General features: G+C 39.8%; 1 protein-coding gene and 1 long non-coding RNA gene across 2 annotated transcripts in view; one reads left to right on the plus strand and one right to left on the minus strand.

Annotated features, from left to right (window-relative positions):
- The window catches only part of LOC121282129 (LEM domain-containing protein 2-like), a 31,126-nt gene extending 23,342 nt beyond the window's left edge, over positions 1-7,784 (plus strand). Inside the window, exons 7-9 of the mRNA XM_041195623.1 lie at positions 1,768-1,869; positions 4,624-4,726; positions 5,604-7,784. Coding sequence (XP_041051557.1) covers positions 1,768-1,869; positions 4,624-4,726; positions 5,604-5,757 — 359 coding nt within the window. The 3' untranslated portion in view covers positions 5,758-7,784. The remainder of the gene's footprint in view (positions 1-1,767; positions 1,870-4,623; positions 4,727-5,603) is intronic.
- Positions 1-17,765, minus strand: part of LOC121282130 — an 82,134-nt gene that overhangs the window by 22,065 nt on the left and 42,304 nt on the right. The window lies entirely within an intron of this gene.

The following is a 17,765-nucleotide window of genomic DNA, read 5'->3' on the forward strand; positions in this document are numbered from 1 at the left end:
TTATTGTGGCAAAATGTATATCATGAAATCACTACTTGTAGTAATAAATCTACTTCTGAGTTTGTTATATAAAGGAGCAGGTAATCTCAATAATTAGTATGGTTTTGCACACCTGGGGCTACCAAATGGACAGTATCTAGGCTCCATAAATCATCACCAAAAGTGCTTTTCGCTTTTGTATAAGTTGTACGCCAAAATTCTCTTATTATTTTTCACAATTCTTATTCTACCTTTAGCCTCTTCCATTTTCCCTGGTCTGCTTTCACATAACTTTCACCTCTAAAGTGTCAGCTTGACTTAATGGTGATATTCCTGGCTTTGAGTCAGAAGATGTGGGATTGTTCGACTCCAGGATTTGAACACACAATCTAGGCTGACAAAAACCAAAAACAACTTGTTGCTGTTTGTGATATTTTACTTATACACATTGGCTGCTGTATTTGTCTAAAAATGAACAGTTTAATTATATAAAACAATTTATTAACTGCGAAGCACTTTCGGAACATCCTGAAGTTTTTTTTTATTCATTCATCGAATGTGGGCATCACTGGCTAGGCCAACATTCATTGCCCATTCCTAATTGCCCTTGAGAAGGTGGTGGTGAGCTGTCTTCTTGAATTGCTGCAGTCCTTGTGGTGTAGATACACCCACAGTGCTGTTAGGGAGGATGTTCCAGGATTTTGACCCAGCAACAGCGAAGGAATGGTGATATATTTCCAAGTCAGGATGGTGAGTGGCTTGGAAGGGAACTTCCAGGTGGTGATGGTCCCATCCTGAAGTTTTGAAAACCACTAAACAAATGCAAGTTTGTTCTTTTAATCCTATTGATGTTGCTTGGTGTTTTACATGGATTAAATAAGTTTCATTTGTGGTTTAAACAAGGCAAACCTGTAGCCCACTCACTGGCTGAACAGAAAAGTAAACCCTAGTACTCTACTACTGCCAGTGGACCACAGCATTAATATGTAACATTGATCCCAACAATTACATATACGTCAGGTAAGGATGGCAGGTTTTCTTGCTAAAAGGACATTACTGAACCAGTTAGGTTTTTACAACAGTCCAGCCTTTTACTTGCAGAGTTTGTTTAAATTGATTTCAAATTCTCAAACGGTTGGGATTGGGACTCGTGTTCTTTGGGTTGTTAATCTTGGTCCCTCAATTATCAGGCCAGTAACATAACCACTGCGCCACAGTACTCAGCTGTCACTATCCGTATCGCAGCCTTCACTTTTCCTAGCTCTATAATTCCTTCCCTAAATCCCTCCTCCATTAAAAGCTTCCTCAAAACCTACTTCCAGATGAATGTCTTGTAGGTATGTAAGTCCTAATGATTTTAACCACTGTTGTTTATATTAACCATAGATTAACTATTGCATATAAAGTTCTTTGTGAAACTCTGAAACCTTACATTCTAATGTAAGGACTGATGCAACAATATACATATAAATAACACCTGTAATCCCAAGCAGTAGAAAAGTAGGATATGATAACCAAAAGCGTGGTTAAAAAAGGTTTTTCAGAGATTTTTACAGGAGAAGGAACAAAGTGGAAGGATTTAGGGAAAGTGTTCTGGAGAGTAGAGACAGGACAGCTGGAAGCTGCAGTATGGACAATGGAGCTGAGAAGAAGTAGACACAGAAAGCCAGAGCTGGATCTTTAAAGATCATTCCTATTGTAGAACATATAACTGCTTAATCAATTTATTACAAAAGAGCCAGAAAAAATAATTTGTGAGCTTATGAGCTTTTCTGTGTTTTTATAAAGTTTTAAGCCTTTTGTGGATTATGTTGATACTTCTGAAGTACCAATTGAAGAAAATGAAAGAACAACAACAAGCTGTGTACGAAATGGTGAACAAAATCATAGGTACTGTATGATTTTTTAAAAAATCTGTATGACGTTGCTAAAATTGAGAATGTTTAGGTTTGAGTCATTGCTTATGTCTCCTGAGTGATCAGATAAATATAACTTATCAGGTGGTGTTCATTTTGTGACTGGCACACATGCCCCAATGTTCTTTTTCTCATGCTTTCTGTTTCTCACTTAAAATCTGTCGCCTCTTACAGTAATAATGTCACAGTTCTGTGTTAATATATAGAGTTAAGGCAGCTAGAAAACAGTTTCTTTCTTCTCAATAGTGGCTGGCAAATTAAGCTAGTCCCAATGTAGTTGTAAAACTGAGCATTCAAATCAAATGATATTTCTGATCTGTTTTGAAAGCAGTTTGGAAAATTCTTTGTCAATTCCATGAATTCATCTAATCAATCATACATGTCGGAAAATCCCAGGTTTAATATCAGGTTATTGAGAGGTACCTGATCTCACCCAAGCACCAATAGAGTCACCACACTTGTAATCAATGGCCCAGATCTTCCGGCCTCTGGAAAGCTGGAGGCTGGATGTACCCCAAAAATTACACATGGAACCCAAAGGAAGTCCTGATGGAAGCATGTCCCGAGTACTTACAAGGGAAGTTAAACTTCCGATTTTGGGTTTTTACCCTGCCTGGATTGCTCTGTGATTGACTAGAACCACACAGACTTTGGTTGTTTGCCCTATACTTACCCTGGTTTTTGCATGGATTTACTTAGGGCTGTAACTTCCGATGGAGTGGCAATTGAGTCGGATTGCCACTCTTGGAAAATTCTTAGCTTGAAATCCAAGCAATTCTATCTCACCCAATCTTCGGACTCAGGCTGGGCAAGATTTGGGCAGTGCATTGCATTCCTGGGGCCCAGCATCGAGGGCAGTTCAGTTGCAGGTTAGGAAGCCATGCCCTCTTTTTACAGCACTAGCTGCTGTAAACCAGGTAAGTTTAAACATCCGGCTAGGCTTAAAGGTCTTTGACAAGCATGGGAGAAGGTAAGTGTGTAGGATTGAGGAGGTGCAGATTGGGCCTTGGGGGGTTGCGTCAGGTCAGACCTTGGAGTGGGAGGGTGAGATGTGGGGTGGGGCAGGGGGTGTTGGGTCGGGTCAGGCCTGGGAGGAGGTGGGGGCAGGTGTTGGATCAGGTCCTGGGGAGAGGGGCAGTGGGTGTCAGGTCCCTGGGGGGAGGTCAATATCGGGGCTTGGGAGGAAGGACATTGTGGGGTTGGGCCTTGGGGGCTGGGCTGTCAGGGTGGGGTGGGGTGGGAGTCAGGTCAGGCTTTGGAGGGTGGGGGTGAGAATTGGCTCTGATGGCATCGGGGGGCAGTGGATTGGAGGTGGAGAGAGAGGCAAGCCTGGTTGGGGGTGGGGGAATCCCGTGTGCTGGAGAGTTAATGTCAGGAGGGTATAGTTCCTTGGGGGTGGGAGGAGTACCGTGGGAGGGGTGACCTGTGGGGTGCAGTCAGGGGTAGGGGTGGGGGTGTCCCCTCGGGGTCGGGCGGTGGGGAAGTCCTGTTGGTGGAGGGGTGGATGGGGGTTCTGGGGGGTGCTGATGTGGATCAGTAGAGTAGTTACCCAGGAGTTAGAATAGTTTTTAATTCTTCTGACGTTTTCTGGGCAACTACTGATGTAAAACGGTTGGAATCATCCGATGTTTGCAATTTAAATTGCACTTTCAGATGGTTCCTAGTGCAGGGCAATTGCTCTTGGGAAGTTTGCGCTTACCAGGCAATTGCCATCATGCAAACCTTACCTGGGAACTCAGGGGTGGGGTTCCCAGCAAATCTTTGGGGTATTCCCCAATATGACACATTGGAGCTTGGAAGTTACAGCCCTTAGAGCCTTTCAAAACAGGTATAAAGCCAGTGAAACACCAAGTAAATCACCTCCAGTTCAAAGCACCCCAAAACCCACAGCAATGTTCACCCATCCCGGACAGTGCTCACCCCAATCTCCTGACTGGCCACTTCACCCCCAAACACCCAACTCCCCCCACTCCTGACCAACCCCCCCCCCCCCCCCCCCCCCCCCCCCCCCCCCCCGCCATTACCCCCAGCCCTGACATCCTCCATCACTGACCCACCCTAATCCCTCATCCACTTACCTTACACACTTACTTTCTCTAGTGTCAAAGTGGCTGGGACCTTTAAACTTCACTGGTTTAAGGCAGCTAAAAAGGGGGAATGCTTCACTTCGCTGACGCTGTTGCACTGCGCTGAAGGGATTCCAGGAGATGCTATGTTGCATGTATCTCAGCAGGCCTGGGTTGGAAGTCTGGGCAAGAAATGTATTCCAGTCTAAGGTAAGTAAAGTGGAGCAGAATGGCAATCTTGACAGTGATCGCTGCTCCTCAGAACTTCTGAGCCAATGCTTCTAAGTTAGGATGGGGGGAGAATTGGCTCTGGTTCCCACTTCTTTTTATCATCTAAAGCATCCCTCCTCAAAGCAGGCTAATATGAACATAGGTAAGGATATGATTCAACTTGCCATTGATTCCAGAAGAGTTGAATACCTTGCTGGCACACACTGTTGAGAGTTTCACCTACAAAATCACAATTTTTGTCAGTATTCAAGGTTAATTAACAATCATAGGACCGTATTTCATCAAATAGTCAGTGCCAAAGGAACAAATTGTGTATTTCAGCTAATAAAGCAGAATAGGTTTAATTGGGCTCTTTGTTTTATGATTATGTGTATCAGATTTTTGGATTCTCAAATAAAATTTGATTTATTTTAATTTTATTTTTAAAACAGGTGTTGTTCGTGCTCACAATCAAGACTGGGAAAATGATTTAGAGCTCATTCCTTATGTACCTGTTCCCCATGTCCGTGACACACTGATTCAACCTGAGGACAGGTGTGTTTATTAAGTTACAAGAAAGAATTCTGTATAACTGTTCGTGTACCTTTCTTTCCAAACTCCCACAGATGGACAAATAGATATCTGTACTATGCAGATCAAACTTGTACTGTTTTTTCGTAGAAACTTTTTATTATTTTAACCTTCCTTACAATATTTAAATCGACTAACCATCACCTGGGTCTTATTTTTCACAGCTTCCTGCTGATTAACCTCATCAGCAATGTAGCACTATTTCTGCACCAAAATCAAAATATTATTGCAACTATTCATGCTACCATCCAAAAATTAAGTATCCTTTTTGGTAGTGAGTGATAATTTAGTTTATGCTAATATTGCAAACAGACTTTCCATGCTACAAATGTTTTATTTTTGTCAAGCAGTACTAGAAAACAATAGAATGTTAATTACTGTGCTGTTCACTTTATTTGCAGTAGGTAAAAAGCTACCTTTGCTACGACTGTGGCAGTGATACTGACCAAGAAAGTAAAAACCTGTTGGTATATATAACCAACCTTCTCTGCCCCTTCCTTTCCACTACTTTCAGTTGGAAAATCATGCTCTAAATTCCATGTTTGTGTACAAGAATTTCTCTCTCACTTTGAGATAAGTTGACCACTGAATCTGCATTTCCATCATCTTGTCAGCCATAAAAATACCCAGGTGATAACCTGACACTACCCAAAAGAGAAAAAAAAGGTGTGTAAGAACACAGAGTATGCCAAGCCTTACAATTCCGTGTCTATTTTGCCTCAAAAAAATTTATCTGAGACACATATCTCATTGTTTTTAACGTGTTTCTTTTGACACAACAAAAGTAAATTTTAATTTTAAACTTATAAAACTTTTACTTTTTAAACCTTTTTTGCATCAGGAAAAAGCTGAAGAAGACCTGGCAGAGGGCCGTTCAGTTTCTTGAAGCAAATGAGTCCCGGATTCGTACAGAGACTCAGAGAATAAATGGGGAGGATTTCTTGGTTTGGAGGTGGACACAGCCTTCATCCTTCTGTGACTCCTTCTGTGACTAAATGTGATATGTAACTCGATATAAGATGCAGAGAGAAATAAGAGCCAACCTACTGTTGCAGTTGGTTGGCATACCAGCACGCTTTACCATGCAGTGAACAAATATGTGTTTGTGTGTCTGAAGTTCTCCACGCAGCAGTTGATCTTGACTGGTTCATTTGAGGGAAAGTGGTAAGCACTACCCCATGAGAAGGGAGAGGAAATCAGTGGATACCCTGGGATATCTTGCAATGCCTGTTGACAGATTTAAAATTATTATTCATTGTTGGGTTGGGGGAATCACTAACAAGGCCAGTATTTATTGCTCATCTCTAGTACAACTGAGTGGCTTACTAGGCCACAGCAGAGAGCAGTTAAGAGTCAACCATGCGTTGAGGAACTGGAGTTGCATATAGTCCAAATGGGACAGACAGCAGATTTTGTTCTGATAGGAATAACAATTCAATAGTTGTCAATTTCCAATTTAAGATAAAATCAATTCTCATGTTGAGATTTGAACTCCTAGTCTCCTGAATTATTAGCTCAGGCCTTTGGATTACGAATTTAGTAACTACACCATAGCTGTATTTATTAAAATTGGTAGAGATATAGAAGCAGATCACTTGCCTCTTCTAACAGCCAGAGGATGTGCATAGTAAATGGATATCCAAAAAGGCCAGGGAAAGAGATTTTCAATCTGACAGCATTAAAATGATGCATAGCTTCTATTTAAGAGGTCTTTAATTATGGTTGCCCTAGTTTTTAAACACTTGTTCAGATTCTGATTCTTTGTTGTATTATCTTTCATTTTGCTCTACCAACGAACTTTGTGTCAGTTTTGTCAGAGATTCTGTCACTTGTATATAAGATACTACACGTACTTAAGCTATTTTACACATCTTTGGTAGATTTCCTTTCGTACTGTATATAACAAATATATTCTTTATAAACAGATTTAAAACTTAAGTACACATCACAGCTGTGTATAAATTTTATTTAAATTGCAATATTGCTAACTCTTCTGAACATACCCAGACATGTTGAAATATATTAATTGTGCTAAACTGACCTACTCTTCTTTACCCACATTTGCTTTATTTCTGTTGCATATCTCCAGAGTAGCTCAGACTATTTGTAAATGTGTTTTCTTCCAAAAGTTAAGTTTTGTTGACCTTTGTTTCTTAAAATGCAAATTCATCCTTTCTTATTCTAAAGCTTCATGTATAGCATAATTCATGCTTCATGTATAAGATAGTTATCTAATACCTGATCTAAACTGACGGCTGAGCTGCAGCTCTATGACTTAATAAATGCCTATTAATGTATTTTATATGGGCAACTTAATTGTTTAGCATATTAGAGGAAGACTATTTGGCAACGTTTAATGGGAAAACTATTTGGTAATGAAAAATGGAACAGGCAATGAGTTTGAGTTTTATAATGCTTAAAAATTAGAGGTTTATTTATTTATTCATTCAAGGGATGTGGATAGGCCAACATTTATTGCGAATCCCTGATTCTTAGTTCATAATACTTCTTCTTTTGCATGAAAAAAATAAATGGTTAAATTGCAATATGCATATCTTAAAACATAATAGTGCATGAACTAAAGAATGATAACACATTAGGTAAAATATTTCTTATTACACAGTGTCTCGTTGAATCTTATATAAATGAACCTTTTCACGGTTTATATTTTGTGTATATTTTAGAGGGTTATGCACACCATGTGCCAAACTGCTCCCAGTAAGGAAGTTAAACTTCTTAGAATTGGAAACAGTAATTGGTCTGTTAATTATTGCATGCTTTTAGTGATTTCAAAGGCCAATTTAGCTCCGTGTCTCTGCACATATTAGGATGGAGGCTTTGGTTGGATAAGAGAAAACTGGCTCATTGTATTGTTTTCAAATGTTAAAACTTAATGGTCAATTTCTATTAAGCATTCAGTAGAGTTTTTATGTGGGCATGGGTTTTTAATCTTTTTGTATTGAATTTCACATTTTTTCAGAACCAAAAAATCTCTGAAGAGTTTAATAAAATATTAAAACAATGCTTGTGAATTTATTAAATATGAGTATGATTAAAAATTCCAGTTAAATAAATGATTACAGAAGAATGATGTGCCCCATTATAAATTGAAATTGCTATTTTAAAGACATTATCAGCAGTTTAAAGTGAATCAACACAGACATAAAATACTTATTTTTTGTGGTAGATCCATTTTCAGCTGTATTAATCAAACTTTTACCTGCTTGCTGCTCTTAAATATATGAAATGATATATATTTTTTTTTTAAATTTCTTTTTAAAATAAATTGCAACTTAAAACGCTGCCTGTTTGCACTGAGCCAGGGCAGGTATTGCATTTGGCCACATGCAAATGAATTTGAGTGGAAACTCGTGAGGGTGAGGGGGGAAAGCTTTTCAAAACATGCATAATTTGCACTGGAGTCACTGAATGTGCCTAAGGTGGAAACTACTCCATAGTAATCAAAGGCACTAATTTACAGTTTTCACTGACAAATGGACAGAATTGTATAATTCGACCTTAGAGATGCTGTTAAACATCCTAGAATGTCAGGAGATAATTGGGAAATTTGACTTCTTTAGTAGATCAGTGGCCTTGATATTATTAAATTGTGCACATTATATAGTAGCCCTATTATAAAACAATATACCATCTAACTCAACCATGAACAGCACAACTAGACAATATGTTATTTAATATATTAAAAGTGACACGTCTGCGTACGGGTATTTTGTTGCACTTGCAAAATGACCTTCAAATGTTGGGCACTTCTGAGCATCCTGTTCTGCAAAGTTCTTTGACAATCAAGCAATGCCCTGAGGCGTTGCTGACTCAACACTGATTTAACTTTGTGACCTTAAAGTGACTAAGCTACATTTTGGAATAATACATTGCTTGATACAACATTTAAGTCCTCCTAACTGCTTCTCTGCCATAATAATGTGCCTCAACTCAAGTTTAGAAGAGTATTGTTTTACTATCTCATTATGTTTCATTGTGATTATTGCAACCAAGGAATTTAGAAGTGGTGGCAAGGTAGAGCTGGGTGTCATGTGCACATGTCCACATGAGTGTACATGTGAATCCAAGTGCTTTCTGATAATGCTACCAAAGAGCAGCATGCAGATGAGAAATAGGAGCCAAACCTCTTTCCACTGTAAATTTTCTCCTCCCATATTGCTCTATTCTCTTCTCACTTATCTGTGTATCAAGTCTCCCCTTCAATGTGTTAGTGCTATCTGCCTCAATCATTCCACATAGAAGAGTTTCACATTCTTATTGGTCTCTGTGTAAAGAAATTCCTCCTAACTTATTTATTTGATCTGTTGGATGTTATCTTGTATTGATGTCCCATTGTTCTGAACTCTCATTCTCTTCTCATCTACAATATCAAACCCCTCCAATAGTTTGAAAAATCTGTCAGGTTCCCTCTTAATCTTGAAAAGAGAGATAGCTGCATCCTCCAAATTCTGGCAACATCCTTTTAAATCTTTACTTTCTGCTGTGCTTCATTGTATCTTTATTAGTATGGAAAAAGCAGCAAAGATTATGGGCATTCTGGCATGTGATAATCAGCACAAGATCCAGTGGATATTGGATGGAGCCAGTGACGGCAAATGCATGAACACGAGGAGCCAGGAATTGTGCCAAATGTTCCATTAGTGTTAAAATAACATTCTTCTCATCCTTGCCCCCTCATTCCCATGGCACAGAGAGAAATAGCCAGAAATAGTGCAGCACCTTTTCTCTGACTATATTTAATTGGTAAAATGATCACCGAGATAATGTTCTTTTAACCAAACACCAAGAATTGCTCTATAGCAGCACCCAGTGGCCAAACTGCATGCAGAGTGAATAAAGGTTATTTTAACCTACAGGGCCTGGATTTTACAGCCCCTCCTGCCTGGAAAGATATGATGGTCCCATCGAATTGAATGGAGATTTAAATGGCTCACGCATCTGCTGGGGGGCAAGACACTGCGGTTGGGCTGTAAAGTTCTGGCCCATGTACATGTGAAAACAGCAGCAGCGACATTAGCATTGCAAACACCTATGACAGTATCACCTATGTTACGATCCTTGGCCAGACCCTGGAACGTCGGGGGGAGGTCTGTTTAGGGATCAGTAACGTTTTGATTAAAGCAGTAAACGGTTGATATTAAAGACACCTGCTGTTGGAAGAAAGCCACAAGATTTCACAGGTTTTGAACAATTTACGACACAAGTTTAGAAAGATAAAATAATTTACACGATATATCTTATACTCTAACATTCAGAATTAACTTGTAGTACATGTAAATTAACAGACAAACTGTGGTCAAATACACCACACTACAGAGCTGATACAACCAAAAGATTTCTCAAGAACCCACCCAGGTGTGTTAGTATTTACTGTGAGTTACACAAATTCTTTAAACTGTGCCTTCTTCACAAGGGATTCCAATTCTGTACTTTCAAAGATCTAGGCTCGGAACTCCCTCAAAGGGATTCTGACTCAGTATGCCTTAAGGACTGCTCCGTTCCAGGGTTTTTTTTGTCAGGATTTCTCCTAAGCCCTGGCTGCCTGCAGACAGCTCACCACAACATCTCTGCTGCCTGGAGCCTCTTCTCCGCCGCCACCCCCCCCCCCCGCCGCTGCTTCTGAACATACCATGTGATGTAGGATTTCTTGAGCCCCAACTATTGGCTGCACGGAGCTATCAATGGCTCCCAAAGCTTCTCAGCAGCACAGAACAAGCAAATGATTCCGAGCCGCAATTGCACAGTTACCAAATGGCTCCCAGGGTTAACAGTACAACCTCAGCTAGTCACCTTTTTCTTCACCTGCTCCTGACTCAGTGGCTAAAATTGACTGACCCTTGAACTGATCTGAGGAACCTATCAACACACTCACCGTGGGTCCCACCCTTGTTACTAGGCAAGAACCACTGTAACAGCTTTGGAACATGCTGTACCTTAAATGTTACAATCTCCACAGGGACACAGATCATTAAATTTCCTAACACCTACAGGTATATCAGGATTTGTAGATAAACACTTCTACAATGAGATTTGTCACACAGCAAGTTGACACAGGACTAGAATGCTGTTCTGTAAATGACATTAGTATACAATAGATAATTCATGTATTTGTACACCAAGTGGGCACGATACCACACCTTGTTCACTAAAAGAATGAGAAAGTCCCTGATTATTTAGTTAGAGCTTCTTGTTCCTGAATATTAAGCAATAAATAATTAGCATTTGGATTTTTGCCTATGCAATATATTTTACAAGATAATGGGGTGGAATGTAAAAGCAAATTTGTGCAAACACCCTGTTTTTGTGCTTTGAAAACTAAAACGTCTGTATTGCTTCATGACAACAATTCTTTGTGGAAAAGTCCATAAAAGGTGTTCAAATACGAACATACAAATTAATAGCAGAAGTAGGCCACTCGGCCCCTCGAGCCTGCTCCGCCATTCAATAAGATAATGATTGATCTAATTTTAACCTCAACTCCACATTCCTGCCTACTCCAATCATTTTTCATTACAAGATGTTATACCAGAGCCTGTTTGGCTATTAACAATATATTTTTAATGTAACAGAAGCAAGGGTATGGCAACTAGTTGTCCATTAAAGACTTCGAGGCCAGCTGTATGTATCTGCTCAGACACTGTTTCAGAGGTTTGACAGGAACCAGGCCACCCACTCATACATGGGAATCTCTAGTGTCGCCGTTCAGAGCTTGAAGAGAAAAATTTATACAGAATCCTTTACAAAAATTACACATTATAGTACAAGGTGCACTGTACCTGCTGAGTGGGAATTAAAACGAGGTTAAAAAATCTCATTTTGTTCTATAAATTACATATAATGTTTAACGGCAAGTTTTATTGCTTAATTTTAATAAGTTCAAATCTAATGAAGTTTGATATCTGTATGTTAAAATTAATATGACAGTGCAGAAGTTTTGGAGATAGCACCATTTCTTTGAACAGTCTTCCATTATTCTCATTGATTACACAAACTCATATAGAATCTTAACATTAAACGGATGTATCTATTCAAGTGTAGTCTTTTTGTGAATTTTTAAACATTATTAAAACAACTGGAAATCTGAAATAAAAACTGATAATGCTGGAAATGCATTGCATGTTCTTCAACTGAAATGGATGCAGATCCTCCATCAGAACTGGAAAGGTTCAAAACTTGATAATGCTGTATTGTGCCAATAATATCAATGTGATACACTAAGTTGCAGAATCTGTATTCTGCCTTGCAACCTGAAATCAAAATTTGCACTTTTTAAAAATCCTTTAGCCCGGTACTATACCTCTATTTGACATGCATCATTGCCACCCGAGTGTTGTTTCAAGTCAATTATCCACTTTGCACAGTAACTAGCCATTGTGTCAGCCTGTGCAGATGGCCTAGAATGCCTATGCCGAGACCATGAATTCATCATGTGAGAAATCATGGTCGCATTTCATTGCTCATCATCCTTACTTAGTAGGCTGTTGTCTCGCAGAGCAGTTCAACATCACAAAAGTGCTCCTTTAATTGAAAGCATCACACGACTCTAAGCTGTCAAAAAAAAAGGCCACTTTCATCAATATATTTTACCTACAATTTTGCCTGACAACAATATTCCAAGAAAAGATGACAGCAGCTGAATAATTCATTCAATTTACAAATTATTTAAGTTTGAAATCGACTTTCACTCTTTGGATTTCAAAATTAAAAGAGTTTATCAAGAACCAAGTCTGAAGTCATGTTAAGTGCAGGGAATTTTTGCATTGTTTATTTAAACGATATCACCAGTGGATCATTTAAACAATATGTTTAATTTTATTAACATTTGATAACTGTTCGTTGCCTTATAGTTACTTATTGAAATTATGCGCATCAACTGGATAAACTAAATATTTTTTTAATTAACTATCTAAATCAATTTTATTACTGAGATCATGATGACTTCTGTATACCGATGACTCCTGTTTAGCCAAGAACCTAGTCTCACAAAAGTTTTTCACTTTGAGGTTTAATTCTCTATCAGGGATCTGCAGTTCCATGTTTACCTGAGGAATCCCTGTTCCCACTAGGAGAAATACCAAGGGAAACTGCGACTTTAAAATTAAACATGAACAATAGCATTTAACTTTCATCACACCTTATTCATAAAATTAAAAGTATGGAGATCAATTGAGTTAGTGAAATGTGAGGCAAGTTATAGTACAAAATCAAAAATCCCAGCTTTACCCATACTTCACACCAATTATTGGTGTCTTGCAGTACCAAGGTATTACCAGTTGATGGCATTGTTTTGAACACTCATTCACAGATATAGACATAGCTAACATCAATATGTATTTATATTACGGTTTTAATGCAACTTTTACTTCGCAGGAGCGTTATAAAGAAAAAAATTGATGCTGAGTCATTTTTGGAAGTATAAGGACAGATGGCCAAAGAGTTAGTTTTTAAGGAGCATCTTAAAAGAAGAAAGAGAGGCGGAGAGGTTTAGGTCCTTGAAAGCACCGTTTTTTTAATTCTTTCATGGCTGGCAAGACCAGCATTCATTACCTATCCCTAATTGCCCTTCAGCTGGTAATTTCAGAGTTAAGAGTCAACCACATTACTGTGGGTCTGGAGTCACATGTCAGCCAGGCCAGGTAAGATGGCAGATTTCCTTCCTATTAATGAACCAGATAAGTTTTTACAATGATTGATGATAGTTTCATGGTCACTATTACTGAGACTAGCTTTATATTCTAGATTTCTTAACTGAATTCAAATTCCACCAGCTGTCATGGTGGGATTTGAACCCAGGTTCCCAGAGCAGTAGCCTGGGTCTTTGGATTACTAGTCCAGTGCCATTACCACTACACCACCATCTCACCAAGTGGTTCCCACTTCCCAAGTAAGCAAGAGAAAATGGTAGTGACGGGGACATCAGTGGAAAGTCCTCATCAGAAGGTACCACCGATTCCAAGATCTGATCAACTGGGCAGAGATGCTATACAGTTGTCAATGAGCAGCAGCAATATGTGATGTACTGACAGGCCTTCCAAATACACTAACCACAATTGCAAGGCATTATAATGATGTCTTCTTGCATGAATAGAGTGGCCAACTGCATGGAACATCAGCTGGAGCAATCAAATGAATCCATCAACACCTTGACCTTGGCCATGCAGGCTCTCTGGTTATCTGGTTCCTTGAATAACACAAAAAAAAGGCCATTTGCCCTATCGTGCCTGTGCCAGTTCTTTGAGAGCTATCCAATTATTGCACTCTCTTGCTCTTTCCACATGGCCCTCTAACTGTTTTCCCTTCAAATATTTATCCAGTTCTCTTTTGAATATTGAACCTGCTTCCTACACACTTTCATAGGATGACAAGTACCTTAGCCTTGGCCTTTCAGTATTTCACTGATCTGCACAAATTTGTCCACCACCACAATGATGACAGTGAAGTATGGTGGCCCACCAGAGGGATGATAATGTAAAAGGATAGGGAAGTGGGGACTCCACTATTCATCTCTTGCCTGCTCTCTCCTAACATGCTGTCTCCTAATGGCGGAGTCTTCCCCTGCACAGGCGAAGGCAGAGCAGTCTAAAGTAGGGCCATCACAAGCTCCAAAAGACAGGGGCCATAAGCCAAAAGCTTCTCAGCAACAGAGCAGAGCTTCCAGCAGCCTGCTTCTACCTCTCCTGAAGACACAGAAGTTGCACTACATAGGAGTGCTCAGGAAAGGAAGAGTAAAACTTTATAAATAAGAAAGTGCATACCCATGGTGTCTGGATATGCACCCCAAGTGCTGTAACCTGCAGGGCTGCAGACTAAATGCTGGAAAGTGGGATTAAGCTGGGTGTCTCATTTCTCAGCCAGCGCAGAGACTATAGGCCAAGTGGCCTCTTCCTGTGCTGCAAACTTTCTATGGTTCTATGGGTGTATGAGAAAATATTACTTTGTGAAGTTTCCATTCTTTAGTAGAATCTGATCATTTTTATCACTTGGCACCGTTTTCCCGTGTTGCCAATTCCTGTGTGGCAAGTCATCTTTTCAGTTGCTTGATGATCGAAGGTGAATGATCAAGATGTGAATGGATGGGGGCCACTGAGAGGATGTGCATTGAGTGCTTGGATAACTTTTTGTCAGTTTGGGACAGCAAAGAGAAAGAGACCTGGCACACATTATATTTCCTTTGACTTCTTCTATAAACAACATTTGTGTTTATAGCATCTAAAAAGTTTTAATTCTATTCTTCCTCAAATGGATGAAGAACCTTATTCAAGTTTGCTACTGCCACTCCATTTTGAATGTGATGTAATTGACTGAACCTTGCATTAATAAGGGAATCTTTGATATCCTGGGCAGCAATCTGAGCGGCTGGTGCTACACTGGGGTCATATTGTTCCTCCTCCTCGTCTTCCTTGTTTCCCTTCTCCTCCTCCTCCTCATTTTATTATTCTGCATAGAATGTGTGCTCTATGCCTTGTTCCTCCTGCAACTTCCAGTCTCACTAAAACACAATGTTGTTCACATCATGACCTTTCTAGAGACCCTGGGTGCTGTGTACCAAAGGCCATCTCCAGATCTGTCCAAGAAACTAAAATGAAGCGCATGTTGAGCATGTCGATCACTTGCTCAATGGGCACATCCGGTGGCCATTTGGTTTCTTTGTACCATCCAGGGGTTCATTGGTTGGACGTTTTGAGGGGATGAGCAGACAGTTATGAAGAGTATCTCTTGTCTCCTGGCGGCAGTTTAAGTCTATTTCCAAGTCCTAAGGTGTCAGGATGTTTGGACTGCTGCAGGATCATGATGTCTCCTCAGGAACCTTGTGCACAGCTACAAAAGTATTGTTTTGTGGTTGCACACACCCGATGGACATTGATGGAGTAGAACCCTTTGTGGTTTGCTGGTACTCCTGCTAGATCTGGGAGTGCATGAATAACCACGTACGTGCAGTTGATGATACCCTGTACCTGTGGGAAGCCAATCAGAGACACAAGCCAAGTGCCCACTCACACTGACAGATGTCACTTAGGGCAAATTGACATAATTGGCAGCTCTGGCAAATTGCCCATCTGCCTTTGTCACTTGCGCACCGTCAACTGGGAATTCCTGGATATGTCTCCTACAGAGTCCTGGAAGGATCCAGAGACAAAGAAAGGTTGTAGACAGTGGTCACTTTGACAGTTTTTGTTAACCCATTATCACCCAGTTCAGCAGACAGCAAATCATCTTCTAGAACTTGGTGTCACTGTTTAAAAATGTAGGGTCGCCTATTTAAGACAGAGATGAGGAGAATTTTTTTCTGAGAGTTGGGAGTCTTTGGAACTCTCCCTCAAAAGGTGGTGAAAGCAGAGTGTTTTGGTAAAAACAATATATTAACCAGTCTGAGTCTGTGATTCTTCAAGCAAATAAAGATTTTAATTCAAGCATGTGCTGAGAGAGATGAATCCTGGTTGGGCTTCAGGGTCCCTTTCTCCGATTAAAAGGCTTTGTAAACAATTAATAGCTTTTAGATATCACAGTTCACTATACAACCTGATACAACCTTCAATATTTTAATGCATATATCACTAAAAACCTATTAATGAGTTGGATACTTCAAGTTCACAGATTTTCCCTGTTATCCCACTCTTTAGCCCTGGGAGGCTGTTAGTGCCTAGAGTCTAACAGCAACCCCTGTCTCTTCTCTTATCACCCTAACATTTGTTTACTCAGCCTTAGAAGGTCATTACATTTTACAACATGTAGTCTTGGCAATCTTCCCACAGTACTGGCTACATATCCCATCATGCTTAGAAAGAGCTCTCAAATACATTTGTCTATTCTAAAGCTAATGAAGCAGGTTTAATATCAACAAATATGAAATTATTGCAGTTGTCTCATTCAGAGTCTTTGAATATTTTTAAGGCAGAGGTAGATAAATTCTTGAAAAGCCAAGAGGTGAAAAGTTATTGGGGGTAGGTGGGAATGTGCAGTTGAAGTTACAATCAGATCAGCCATGATCTTATTAAATGGCGAGGAGGCTTGAGGGACCAAGTGGTCCATTCCTGCTCCCAATTCATGTGTTCACATGTATATTCGTAAAGCAGTAGATGTTAGCCATCACCTGATGTGACTTAAGCCTTCAGAAGCCCTGCTCTTCTGGCAGGTCAAAGAGGCTCAGCTTGTGCCTGTACACCGTTTCATGGGTTGTGCCTCCTGTCAGCTTCTGCTGCTCCCTGTTACTCACAACAAGAGGTTTTGGTGGAAGAATTAATCCGGGCTGGTCTCTTGGTTAAAGCTGGTTTATTTCCAAGACAACACCTCAGTGCTACTAACTTCCTAGTAGCTTCCACACAGTGTTCCAGCTGTACCTTTTTATTCCATTTAGATGGGATAATTAATGCCCATCACCTGTTACACTTACACACACACGAAACAAAAACAATTTTTTCCTTGCATCATTATAAGACACCTCTCTTCCAACACATTTAATATTTTTTTTATTGGGAGCGGGCACTTATTTTTGTAAAAAAGTCTGATAGTTAGTGACTTGTGTCAACCTATTTTATCTTAGAGATCTCTTTTTTTTCTAGCATCTCTTTTATGCTGGTTAGGTCTATTCATAGTCTTTTTTCCGTGACACTTTTCATGGAATGAACATTGTTCCAGAGACCAGTTATCAACATAACATTCTATGGGCAAACATTTCCCACGTTGCCCCTTATATAATATTTGTCAATATATTGGACAAGTAAAGCCCCATATCTAATGCCTCTACTGAGGCTAGCGTTTCAGCAGCTAAGGTGCTTTTCACCACCCTTTTTATTTTCTTGGCCTCCCAAGCCAGTGGGCAACATTTATTGTTCTTTCCCACCAAGAATTTGATAAACCCTGCTGTGCTAGAGTACCCATCTGGAAGATTGGCATGTGAAGCATCACTAAAAATAACCAACCTCACATCTTCTGGATCACCCAAGGTTGGAAACTTGAGCACACATCTCTCAGAATTTAATTT

The sequence above is a fragment of the Carcharodon carcharias genome, chromosome 9 (assembly GCF_017639515.1).
Source record: "Carcharodon carcharias isolate sCarCar2 chromosome 9, sCarCar2.pri, whole genome shotgun sequence".
NCBI lineage: Eukaryota > Metazoa > Chordata > Chondrichthyes > Lamniformes > Lamnidae > Carcharodon > Carcharodon carcharias.